General features: G+C 43.7%; 1 protein-coding gene across 2 annotated transcripts; it reads left to right on the top strand.

Annotated features, from left to right (window-relative positions):
• The first annotated feature begins 8164 nt into the window (after positions 1–8164).
• Positions 8165–11293, top strand: LOC136019334 (heat shock transcription factor, X-linked-like). Of its 2 annotated transcripts, none has more exons than XM_065689448.1 (3): positions 8165–8875; positions 9319–9958; positions 10356–11293. In XM_065689448.1, exons 2-3 carry the CDS (start codon positions 9488–9490, stop codon positions 10659–10661), a joined length of 777 nt encoding a protein of 258 aa, XP_065545520.1. In that variant the 5' UTR covers positions 8165–8875; positions 9319–9487; the 3' UTR covers positions 10662–11293. The 2 variants fall into 2 exon arrangements, with proteins under 2 accessions (XP_065545520.1, XP_065545521.1); XM_065689449.1 differs by having other exon boundaries at positions 8165–9533; positions 9645–9958.
• Positions 11294–13138: the final 1845 nt, after the last annotated feature.

Genomic DNA, 13138 nt, shown 5'->3' with positions numbered 1-13138 from the left:
TACAGGTACCTGGTATTAGATTTGTATGCATAATACACACAGATACACAATGTTTATTTTAATTTTCATGTACTGTAGTTTTACATGTGTAGGTTATGTACATACACCATTTTGTACTCTGAGTAATATTTTGTGTATGCCTAGATGAAACGACACCTTGTTACATGATCATATTTCCAGTTAGATTAGAAGTTGGTCTAAGCACTTCCTTCCCCTCAGTATGCTGTTTAAAAATAGGAAGTGCTTTAAGGCACAGATGCATCTGAACCCTTTTGAAAAATAGAAAATCCCCAATATTTGACTTTGCCAGAGCCTTCACTCAAGAGACAATTCACTTAAATGTGTTATTCCAGAGACAATTCACTTGAATGTGTTATTCCATGTGTTATTATTATATATTTAAACTTCCTGGATTTAGACTAACTTCCAGAACTCCCTGCACAGTCAGTTGGAAGGCATTTATATAAAAAACCCTAAAACACACACAGAAAAGAAACCTTCAGGACCACACAAAAAAACCCCACAAGCATGATCCAACATGTCTGCATAGGAGCAGCCAGATTCCCTGTAATGTAGCTGATGAGTTTCCCTCTGGAAGCATTCACCCTCCACTGAGCATTTCAGGAGCCTGTATTTCTGAGTTAGGTATTTTTCAGATACCATTAAAGTTAAAGGTATCTTTTTCCATTTAATAAGAAAAGAAAGAGGAGGGGGAAAACTCACAGAAAGACAAAAAACTTAAGGGAAAAAGAAAAAAGACAATGAAGACACTGAAGACATCTTATAGGTTGTGACAAGATACTGAGTCAGCATGTGTCCTGAAGAGGAGCTGTTGGCAATAGTCTTAAATTGAGAAAACAAAAGGGCTTTCAATCTGCATATAATTATACCTTAAAATACTAGTTACAAAAGAGTGGAGAACTTTACATTGATAATGCAGTTTTGCTACATGAAAAATAATGCAATCTGAGTCAGACTCCTTCACCCTGTTGGATTGTATTTCCTAAAAACAGAGAATAAAGAAATTCTTCTTAATATGAAAAGACTCAGTGCTACATTAGATTAAATGAAGGAATCCTCTTGATTTCATGGTTCAGGTGTTTGGCTCAGAGTGCAAAAATCTTAACATTTAAACACCTTGGTGGAAACCTGTTGGAAAGGTGCTGTGGGAGCTGCCTTCCCCGCTTCCTCCTACCCCTTTTCCTCAAGCAATAGCTCCATTTGCAAAAAAAAATCTGACTAACAACCAAGAACACTCCAGTTAGTTCCTTGCTTTACCTCATTGTTGTGGGGTGGCTTTTTAGTGTTCTCAGAGTTTCCTTCGCTGACAAGTTATGGGGCATTTACTTTGCTTGGCATAATGATTTATGAATAATTTGGTTTATAAAATATATGTAAAAGCCATCAGCAATCTTTCATTTTGCATCTATAGCAAACTCCCCCATGATCCCTGAAGACTAAGGGTCCCAATTCATCCTAATGCAATTTTATTGGCTTGCACTTCACTGAGGCTTGATGCACTAGACAGCGGCACAGATTGAGCCTGAGTCGTTTTTTATGATATTCCTGAAAAACATTCAGTAACTTCAGTGAGGGCAATGATACAGCACCAGAAACGTGTTGCCTGGGAGAGGAAAACAAAATCAGGCAACTGAACTTAAATCTCACTGGAAAACATGTTAGTGAATCCCTCCTCTTTCCAAATGCCCATCTTTTTCTGGCACTGAGGTACTCAGCAGATGTTCATCATACAGCTCATCATGCCTCAGGATTATTATGTCACTTCTTTCTTCTGGAAAAGTCTGTTTCGATTTTACCTGAGTGTAATGTAAGTTGATAGTAGTGGTATCACACAGAAGTTGATCAATATGAGTCAAGAGCTAGGCTTAACAGGTCAGTGAACTTCAGATACTGCTTGGAAGAGAACTGTTTGGAGCATTGTAGGTGTCAATGGAGATGGTATTACTGCGTTGTAACCTTGGCAATTAGCATTGGATTTAGCAGGTCAGTGCCTGCTAATAGCGTAACAGTGATTTACAGCCTTCAGATTTTATTCTTAAGTTTTCATATTGCTGCTTTTAAAATTAACAGGCACACTAAGAGGTGTATTGTAACAAGAATGAACAGACAGACTATGTATTAACTTAATGCTTTTATTTCTAGTCTTGGAACAGAAAAGAAAATGGTACTTGAGGCTATGGGGATTTGTGTCAGGTGGAATGCTAGTGTCTAGTGAAAGGAAAATATTTGGTTCCCTCAGTCATTTGAAAAAAAAATCTAAAGAAAGAGCCTGAAGGAAGGCTAAAACATCATCTTTTCTTCTGTTCAGTCTCAAACAAGGAAAAAAAATGGGAATTAGCGAGTAGTAAAGTGAAAGTTACACTAGAAATAGTCCACCAAGTTCTTATTTTAATTACTTCATGAAAGCTATATGAAAAACCCACTGCACTGAGATCCAAAAATTATACAGAAGGGTTTTGTCATTACCTGTACAATGGCTGGATCATCAGATGTCTTTTACAGAGATGCTTTTAAAATGTTGGGTTTTTTAAAGAACACTTACCCACCTCTGCCACAATCTGAGAGTCCCCAGGTTACTTCTCCTGTATGTTGCCCAAGATCTTGTCTTACTGATTTAATGTTAGGTGACTATCACTAGATTTTTTTTGCAGAAGAGGAACCCAGGGAACAGTGATGCAGTAGGGCAGGCTTTTAACTGCCTAAAAGTGGCTTAGGTGGTTCTTAGGGACTACTGTTTATCATTTGCTAAGTATAGTAGGTTTTATATATTATTTATAACATTGTTATGTAGTATAATAGCCTTCTTTCTAAAAGTACTTCCTCCTTATTAGTGATGACAGTGAATTTCTATGTACCTGAATTAACTTTTTAAGCATGTCTAATGGTACAATGTCATGTTTGCAAGGCAGGTTAGAGCTCAGGACAGCAAGCAAAACTAATATTCCAGTAATATGCAAAGCAATAAGCACAAACATTCTTCCTAATAATCTTTGTGGATTTAAGACAAAAAATAAGGTTTTTTTCCTCCATTTTCCAAGCAACTTGATGCACATAAATAAAAATTATTTATCTGTTCCCAAAGGTGAATTATTTTGGTGCTTTTGGTAATTTTATTGAGGCTTTCAATCTGAATCTGACTTAGAATTCCAGCTTCACATGGTTTTATAAATGGGTTGGGGTTTTATTGCACTTACTATTGCTACTGGTCATGTAAGTGCACAGATTGACTTAAAAGTGAAAGATGGCAATAATCATAGAATGGTTTGGGTTGGAAGAGACCTTAAAGGTTATCTTGTTCCAATGCCCTGCCATGGGCAGGGACACCTTGCACTAGGGCAAGTTGCTCCCAGTCCCATCCAACCTGATCTTGAACACTGCCAGTGATGGGGCAGCCACAGCTTCTCTGGGCACCCTGTGCCAGCTCCTCACCACCCTCATGCATGATAATACAAGTCTCTTACTGTATTTTACTGCCGCTTCATCTGTACAGCTGTAGTTATTTGGGGAATCATGTAATTAGGGATAAGATCTCTGAAAAGAGAGACAGGATGATTTTAACATCTTTACAGAGTCCAAACACTGACAATTTCTTTTCAAGCAAATAACTATGGCAATGCCAAAACAATATAAAACCATGCAGTATTTTCTATTATTTTTTTTACATTTATTTTTATTTTCAGTACTGATTACTGGTCCAATTTCATTCTCCTTTTTCATTGCCTTCTGAGTTGGTACTTGTTTGCAGTCTGCCTGCTAACTATTGCTTTTGCAGAATTTCTTTCTGAACATTTTCAGTGTAAATCTGTCTCGAACAAATACTAGAAATGAAAACATTCATTTTATCCCAGGATAGAATTTTTTCTCTGTTGGATGCTTTCATTTGACTTTCTACCCCCTGAAGTTTTAACACATTCTGACTATTGTTCTAATTCTAATCCCTAAAAAAAAAGGGAAAAAAAAAAAAGAAACATTATTTCATTGTGATTGGCAGTGGAAACTTTGCATTTCAGAGCTGCAAGTAATTAGTCCATCATTACAGTGTGCTTCAGTTAGATGGCAGAACTTAGTACTATTTTCTGAGCTACCCAGTCATAAGTGCATGACAACAATGTGTCATTTGCCAAGGACTGCAAAATGAAAGCTTTCAGTTTAGCAAGGTATAACAAAAAATGAACCTTTACAATAAGCTTCATGTTTTAGTGCTGGATCACCTCTGAAACTGCTATCAAACTGTGCTTTGACCACAGCGGGGGAGCATTTGATTAACTACCAACAAGAAAGAATGCAGGGAACAATGAGACATCAAAGACGACAGCTTTCTGACAGCGTTTACTGAACAGTGATTAATGAATGACATAAATGAAGAATGTATAACCTCCAGTATATTTAGAGGGCTAACCAAGTATGGTGAGGTGAAGTTCAAAAGAGTCATTAATTGGTAAAAATAAAGAGCAGTAACTTAATAATATGATTAAAATTTCACATTTGCTCTGGTTTTAAAAAGATTAATTGTATAGGGTGACACAACTAATATTCATATTGCAGCTTTCTTTTCTAATGAAAAGATCTTATTAGACTAGTTTAATTTGTGGGGAAGATCTATATTTATTTCAATAGCCCTTAAAATAACTCTTGAAATACTGACCACGCTTTAATAAAAAACAGCTCTTATTTACTGTCCTTATTTTTTATGGTAGCTACTTACTGTTGAGTTTTCAATGGCAAAACTGAAGAGTATGAGGAAGAGCAGACGTGTCAGAAACATTAGTGATCCATAATAAGGCAAGAGGTAGTTGCATATTATTAGCATATAAGCAGGGTTTTTCTGTGCCCTTGGTTTATGTCACCTATAATGGCCCAAATATGTATGTAACATATTTAATTGCAATCAGAAGCAAAGTTCAGACCAGTGCTAATCCTCGAGTTTGCTCATACTTCTCGTATTCCTATTCACTGCAAAATCCCATCTGTACTGGCCAAAATGTGATAGTGTGGTCAGAAGCTCAAAGGTGTGGGAAAAGTAAAGCTTGTCAGTTTATGTGCTGCTTTCCTTCTGGCAGCTTCTTGAGGCTAGTGCTCCCCTTCCAATGCATATTCCTCGCCACTCAACTGTATGCTCTGCCATAGGTGAAAATGTGCTCCCCAGGTGCCTCGCTCCTTTTGTATTTCATACTGCTTAAGCTCCATCCAGCTGGAGGGAGCTGAGGTCAGTGCTGGAGAGCCTCAAACACAGATGTGTTCCTGGTGGCATTCACGGTTCTGAATTAGGTACACAAGTTTATTTTTTTCCAGGGAGGAAGACCAGCTAACACGCTCAGATTGAAGCTGGCATGTTAAACATTAGGCTGTGCAATCTACGTAAACAATAGCAAGGGCTAGGCACTGAGGTTTGTCTCAGTCTTAGCCAGCTTCTTGGAACTGAACAAGGAGTGTCCACAGTTGGAGTGCGACACAAGCAGTACGTCTTTCAAAAAGCAACCACTAGAAGCCTGCAGCTCCCCAAAAAGGAGGACAGTTGTCAGGATTGGAAGAGATCAGATCCAGCTCACTCCTCTGCCTACAGGGATTGTTAAATGTCTCAGAAGAGTCCTAATTTGTGTGCTATGAAGTATTCTATGGAAGAATGCTCTTGGTCGCTCCTGATGTTATTGCACTTGGCATTAAATAATTAAATCCTTGCTGGAGAAAAGATGCAAGGGAAAGGCAGGAGATGGGAAGGGGAGGGAGAGAGATTGCGAGCACATCAACATGACTTTTCAGCATGGCATCTGAGAAATTCAGACTTGTCATTCCTATGGATACACCAATATTTCACACTACATAGTCACTGAACAAGGGAACATGAACCTCCTCATCCCAAGTAGCTGCCTATCTATTAGTCAAATCAAGTTTTCATTTAATCAAATGTTAAGAGATTGTTGGAAAACTCACAGAATGTCTGTTGTTGCACATGTTCACAGCACTTCTTTCCTGCAGGGAGGGTCAAACACCTTCACTGCGCAGAAATGTGTTAGTGTCCCTGAGTTGCTGGACTTGGGAATAAATTCTTTCAGCTAGGCTGCTGAAGAGTGCAAGGTGTCTAGGAGGGGGAGATTTATGTATGTGATCTTGATGCTTCTGAAGTGAAAGTTTAATGTGTGATAAGGCAGATGTATAGCTGAAATATTTAATTTGATTAGGAAGCTGTAAAACAGGTTTGTGTGAGTGCTCCTAACTTGTTGCTATATAAAATCACTATGTTGTTTTTCTTATTTGAGACATGACAAAAGATAGAAAAGAGCTGCTCTGTTTGATGTCAATCGTGTTTGTGACTGAATGGCCTATTAGTTCTACTGATACAGCTACTTCAAACCGTGCAATTGTAGTATTCAGAGGTGAGATGTTCGGCTGTGAGTGAGAATTTAATCTGAATTCAATACTGGGTAGTAATATTTTGAGTGTGTGCATCTACATATAAAACGTACTAGAAAGGCATGTTTGTGAAATTACTTCTTTGGTGACAATTGTTTAGTTATATCTGGTCTCTCTAGGTGATAGCCAAAGTATATATATTTTTCAGAAACTGCATACTGAGGCAGTGATGAACATGTTCAATAATTGTGTTTTCTGGGCTTTTTGTAATGCTTTAATAAGACAGAGTGTTACCTGAAGTTAATACATTTCTGTAGGGGATTTAATAGGTAATCTAGTATCATTCCAAGACAGTAAGCTTTCTGCATCTATCAAAAGTTTTGGGGACTTGAGAAAAGAAGTCTCTTTTCTTGAGACTTCTAGCGTTGCCTCAGTCAGGAGGAAAACATTTCACTGCTTTTAAACACAGAAAAAGGTAGTTGTAATTAGTAATGTTAACTGAAGGCTTTCAAAGACTCTGCTACAGTCTGAGAAGGCTTCAAGGGTTAGGGAGGGCAAGGTCAGAGTTTCCAGTGTTCCTATTAGCACAGAGCACTTAAGCTAATCGGTGATGCGTTAAGACTAAGTTAACACCGGTGTTCAGAAATGGTGTTGAAGATTCAATAGGCAGCACTTTAGCATTGATGCGACCTCAGATCTTCTGCATGGCACAAAAAAGCCTCCTTGGCAGTGACTGATACACGTGCCTTATTAAGTGCTCTGCCTGCAGGTGCACCATTATGTTTTTAAAGAGAACTTGCTGTACAGCAGCTCTAATCCTGCTGTTTCTTGCTAGACATTCAAAGTACCAAACATGAGCTCTCTTACTGAGCTACCTGGCTTGAGTCTGTCTGGAAAGCAGAGTCCATGTTCCTTGTTAGACTCATACACACAGATCTATATTTGAACATAATAGTGTTCTCAATTTGGTGTACACTCTTCAATCCCTCATTATCCTAAAGGAGGATTCATTTCAGTGATGAAGGAAATTATCTCTGTATATAATTGTATTTTTTTGGTATTCCTGTTACTCAAAGGCACATTATTAGTGGAGAATATAAATTTTATACTGTGCTATATCTGTGTTGTAGAAACCAAATGGAACTGCAAAGCTTTCCATTTTGCCCACCCTTCATCTGTGATACGGTGTGAAATTTGGCTACAGTTACACAATGAAGACAGACTTTTCTGCATTGATCTGAAGTAGGTAGAATAGGAAGCTTCCAAACTTGAAGGAAAAAGTACATAAATGCTCTAGCTCCAGAAGGTGATGATGATAAATTTCAGTCTCAGTATTGGAACACTTCCTTACTTTCAGAAGTTAATACTGTGGTAAAGAGGTCATCTTTTACTGAAATTAGCATTTACCACTCATTGTACTCATCAGTAACATATCAATATATATCTTATGCTAGTTGTGACTATCTTTCATGTCAAGACGTACATACAGATGCTAATAAGCAGCCAGCAGAGCTGTCTGCTGGTCAGGCCAAGATCACTACCGTTCTGCCTGTCTTACAGGGCTGCTCCTTGACTTGGACATATCTCCAGGCCCTCACACGTGTTACAGCTGTTCTATGTGGGTTGTTGTCAGGATTTAAGCAAAGCCGGCAACCCAGGACCACACAGCCACTCGCTCACTGCCCCGCTTCCCCCGCTATTCCCAGAGGGATGGGGATGAGAATCAAAAGAATGTAACTCCCACAGGTTGAGATAAGAAGAGTCCAGTAACTCAGGTATAACACAAACCACTGCTGCTACCACCAATAATAATAATGATAAGGCAAATAGCAAGGGAAGAGAATGAAATGGCCCACCACCCGCCGACTGATACCCAGCCTGACCTAGCAGTAATCTGGCCCTATCGCGTAACTGCCTCCAGTTTATATACTGAGCATGACGTGCTGTGGTATGGAATACCTCTTTGGTCAGTTTGGGTCAGGTGTCCTGTCTCTGCTTCCTCCCGATTTCGCCTCCTCCCTGGCAGAGCATGAGGCTCAGAAAGTCCTTGGTCAGAGTAAACATTACTGAGCAGCAACTGGAAACATGGGTGTTATCAGTGCTGTTCCCAGGCTGAAAGTCAAAAACACAGCACTGCACCAGCCACTAAGGAGGAGAAAAAATGACTGCTACAGCTGAACATAAGGAAGAGTTTCCGCCTAAAAGCTCATCTCAGTCTGCCCTCTGGCAGGTTAAAGCCGTTCCCCTTGTCCTGTCCCTACAGGCCCTTGTCCAAAGCCCTTCTCCAGGTTTCCTGTAGCCCCTTTGGGCACTGGAGCTGCTCTAAGGTCAGGCTCCATGGACTTCAGACCCTGCAGCTGACACCACTGTTCCTGCAGCCATGCTCCTTCAACTCAGGACAGGGGTGACAGCTTTCAAAAGGCTGACAGAACATCACTGAGTGTCCTGGCTTGGGTCTAAGGGCTCTGTCTCAAAGAAAAGCAGAGGAACCCATCCCAAAAAGGTACAGGAGTACAGAGCACCACTTTATTTCACATGCAGGATCAGCGCAGGGGGTGTTTCACTTGTGCTTCATCCTGCAGAGCAGCACGGAGCCCTGCTGAGAGCTGAGAGCATCACCCAGCACATGCACAGCCGCGACAGCAGCAGTGCTGCTGCAATCACAGCGGGGTTACTCCACACAAGAGGCTTGGGGCATTTCTGCACAGGGGGAAGGTGCCCAAGGGAGAAACTTCAGGTCTGGGCACTCTGATGCCCAACGCTGCAGCCTTCCCCATCCCGCCTCGGGGACCAGCTCCCCGGGGCAACGGGAGGCAGCACGGCCCCAGCAGCACAGGCCAAAGGCAAATAGAGTTGGGGTCACTTCTCGGCTCTAAACAGCTCTCTCCAGGAGAAGACAATGCGGCTTCCTAGCAACGTCTCCTGCCTTCCCCTTCCTGTTGCCAGGAGATGGGCACCGTGCATGGAACCCTCATGGAACCCCGATGTCACAGTGACGCTGGAGAACTTGAGGAGCCGCTGGTGCCACCGCCCTTCAGTCTGCTGACCGGCAGGACGCAGCCTGGCTGCTCAGCAAACACTCGGAGCCAAGGGGAGGAACCGAGCGGTGGGGGAGATGTCTTCAGGGGAGGCATCCTCAGCTTCGGCCAAGCGTCGAAGAGGTGACACGCGAGCACCTTGGGCTGCTGCCACCGCACCTCCCGCAAAGGAAAACTCCCTTCAGGGTTTGCCTGATGAACCCTGGGCCCTGACCATGCAATTTTGTGTTTCAGAGACCTCTGCCAGATGCAGAAAGCCCGCGCCATGCGCCTTCCTCTACACCCTGTGGAAGCTTGTCTGCTGCCGCAAGATCCGCTCCATCTGGTGGGGCAACAACGGAAGCTGCATTGTTATTGCAGAGGATCTCTTCCAGCAGGAAGTGCTCCGCTGGAAGAAAGCACGCAAGATCCTCATGGCTGAGAACATGAGCAGCTTCCTTGGCCAGCTCCACATCCATGGCTTCTGCAGGATGCCAGAGGATCTCTTTCTTGTCACCCCCATCTGGGAGCTGCAGGCGTTAGCAGCGGCAGGGCCTGCTCTGGGGCAGGTACGTTGGCTCCTCCGCACACAAAAGAACCCTCCATCATCTTGTGGCAGCTGCTGAGTGCTGACAAGATACACCGCAGCACCGCCATTATTCCCAGCAGGCCCATTCCACACTCAGGTGCTCTAGAACAAGACCTATTTGGGTTTCTCCATTGGTTTTAGCTTCTGAAGACCCGACACTTCTCTGCTCCCAACTGCTAGAAACACAAGGGTGGTTCTGACTGACCAAAGCCCTACCCTAACATTGCATTCAGCCAGAACAGCTGAGGTTTAAAATGCCCCAGAAAGTCCTTTTGAGCGCCCGCGTTTGCCTTTTCCGATGCAGACGCCGAGTTACCGGATCTCTGTCTCTCTCCTTGCACCGATGGCAACTGACTCCTCTCCTTTGCATTTTGCAGCTGCTCTTCTACTACCACCCGCATTTCCAGGAGGACTGCCCCAACCTGCACAAGGTCGAGACCATGGCAGAAACTGCTATGGAGCAGTTGAGAGCGGCCACTGCAGCCCCCCTGGGCCTCAGCGTCAGCGACACCGGGCAGAGCAGATACCAACGTGGTGCTGAGCACGGTGCAGGAGCTGCACAGGAGCAACGCAACACCCAGCCCTGTGCACTCACCTGCTCCACACGCACCAGGCGCTGGGCTGCTGGACCCACATCAACAGACACCAGTGGCCCCTCTGCCCCAAAACGTAGGCGTAGGTAGATAGGAAGAGCCGTAGAGATAGGGAATAGGTTAGTTTAGGTTAGTTTAGGGTGTAAGGAACTGTTGTTGGGGTTTCAATAGGTTATAGGCTAGTATAGGAGTAAGTAACTGTTGGTGTAGGTTTTTCAATAGGTTATAGGTTAGTGTAGTAGTAAGCAACTGTTGTTGGGGTTTATTAGGTTATAGGTTAGTATAGGGGTAGGTAGCCACGTTTGTTTTTCTCTAGAATAAATTTTTCTTAGAATCGTAGAATTATAGGGTAGTTGTAGTTGTAGTTTAGTTGTAGGATAGTTAGGGTTGGAAAGGATTTCAAGAGCTTCCAGCTCCAAGCTCCCTGCCATGGGCAGAGACACTTCACACCAGACCATGTCTCCCAAGGCTCTGTCCCACCGTGACTTGAACACTGCCAGGGATGCAGCATTTACCACTTCCCTGGGCAACCTCTGCCAGCGCCTCAGCACCCTCACAGGGAAGAACGTCTACCTCATTCCTCAACTGAACTTCTCGTGTTCCAGTGCAAACCCATCACCTCTTGTCTTATCGCTGCAGTCCCTGATGAAGGATCCCTGTCTGGCACCCTCATAGGCCCCTTCACACACTGGAAGCTGCTCTGAATAAACAGTTCTGATAGAAATGGCATCATTTCTCGTCCATAAAAGCTGCCGTGTGCTGTCTCTGCAGTCTCACAGGCACTGTCTCCACACCCGGGGTGGGGAGGTTGCCTTCAGGGACATGAAGGGTTTGGCTCCAGACACCAAAGCCAAAGGTCCCAGTTCAATGTCAGAGGCTCTGCCCGTGCTGCTCTGCAAGGCAGGGGAGCACAGGAGCAGCCTGGCTGCTCGGCTTCTCTGCACGTTAAAGACGAACTCAAAGCTCATCCAATCCCAGTGCTGTGCCATCGGCAGCGACACTTTCCACTGAAGCAGGTTGCTCCAAGCCCTGTCCAACCTGGCCTTGAACACTGCCAGGGATGGGGCAGTGTCGTGGTTTAAGCCCAGCCCGTAACTCAGAACCACACAGCCGCCCGCTCACTCCCCCACTTCCTCCCCCCTCTCCTGGAGGGCTGGGGAGGAGAATCAAAAGCTTATAACTCCCATGGGAACAGTCCAGTAACTAAGGTATAACACAAACCACTGCTGCTACCACCAATAATAATAATGATAAGGGAACTAATAGGAGAGGAGAATACAACCTCTCACCACCGCCGACCAATACCCATTCTGACCCGAGCAGTGTTCTAGCCCTTCTGGGTTACTGCCCCCAGTTTATATGCTGGGCATGACGTGCTGTGTTTTGGGATTCCTCTTTGGCTAATTTCGGTCAGGTGCCCTGTGTCTGCTTCCTCCCAATTTTGTCTCCTCCCTTGCGGAGCATGAAACTTAGAACTCTGACTAACTCTTGGTCAGATTAAACGTTATTGAGCAGCAGCTAAGAACATCGGTGTTATCAGCTCTGTTCCCAGGCTGAAACTCAAAAACACAGCACTGCACCATCTACTAAGAAGGAGAAAAATGGCTGCTACTGCTGAACCCAGCACAGTATCCACCCCTTATTCCATACCATTCACGTCATGCTCAGATCTCACATTTTTCAATATACCCTCACTCTTGTCTCATATTTATATATACATACACACACACAAAGAGAGAGATATCATTCTTTAGTGCATGGACCAACCCCTAGAAAGCTGCTGTGTTCATCCGGTCCATGGTGTTGGGCTCTACCTCTTGTAACAGTCTTTCAGAGCAGGAGAGGCTGTGTGCAGTGTTGGATTGTTGGCTGCTGCTGACACTGTGGAACTCTCCTGCTCACTGCTGAGCTCATCTGGTTTCGTCAAAAGTTCATTCCTTGTTGGGTGATGGTTGGAGGGAAGTCAGGGCCAGTTGCTGGTGACCTGAGGACATCTAGTTGATGGGCTATAAAAGTATTACTTAGCAGGCAACAGCATACAGTTGAGTTTATTGGCTGTTTTCCCCTAAAATCAAATCCCCTGGAGGTATACATTGGACTTCCCCATCTTCCCGCATTACCTATCAAGTATATCCAGGTCCCTGGGCAACAGCAATGCCATGAATGGGTTTGCCTTTACCTGAAGCAGGAATAACCCAGACTGTCTTCCCCAGCACACTCTTTATGTGCACCACAGGAACTTTGTCCCCTTCTACAATACGTAAAAGTTCTGACTGGGCTGGGCCAGTCCTGTTGGCAGATCCTCTGGTGTTGACCAACCAGGTGGCCTTTGGTAAATGTGTATCCCAATGCTTGGAAGTTCCCCCACCCATTGCTCTCAGTGTGGTTTTTAACAGCCCATTGTACCATTCGATTTTCCCAGAGGCTGGTGCATGGTATGGGATGTGATATACCTACTCAATGCCATGCTCTTTGGCCCAAGTGTCTATAAGGTTATTCCAGAAATGAGTCCCATTGTCTGACTCAGTTCTCTCTGGGGTGCCGTGTTGCCACAAAATCTGTTTCTC

The sequence above is a fragment of the Lathamus discolor genome, chromosome 9 (assembly GCF_037157495.1).
Source record: "Lathamus discolor isolate bLatDis1 chromosome 9, bLatDis1.hap1, whole genome shotgun sequence".
NCBI lineage: Eukaryota > Metazoa > Chordata > Aves > Psittaciformes > Psittacidae > Lathamus > Lathamus discolor.
The sequence above is the reverse complement of the archived record's forward strand: the minus strand, read 5'-3'. Positions and strand labels throughout refer to the sequence as shown.

What these genes read in the sequence shown, in the direction of transcription:
- LOC136019334 (XM_065689448.1), top strand. Translation starts at nt 9,488, where the DNA reads ATGTCTTCAGGGGAGGCATCCTCAGCTTCGGCCAAGCGTCGAAGAGGT. An exon ending in CAGGGCCTGCTCTGGGGCAG is followed by an intron (nt 9,959 to 10,355) that starts GTACGTTGGCTC and finishes TGCATTTTGCAG; the next exon opens with CTGCTCTTCTACTACCACCC.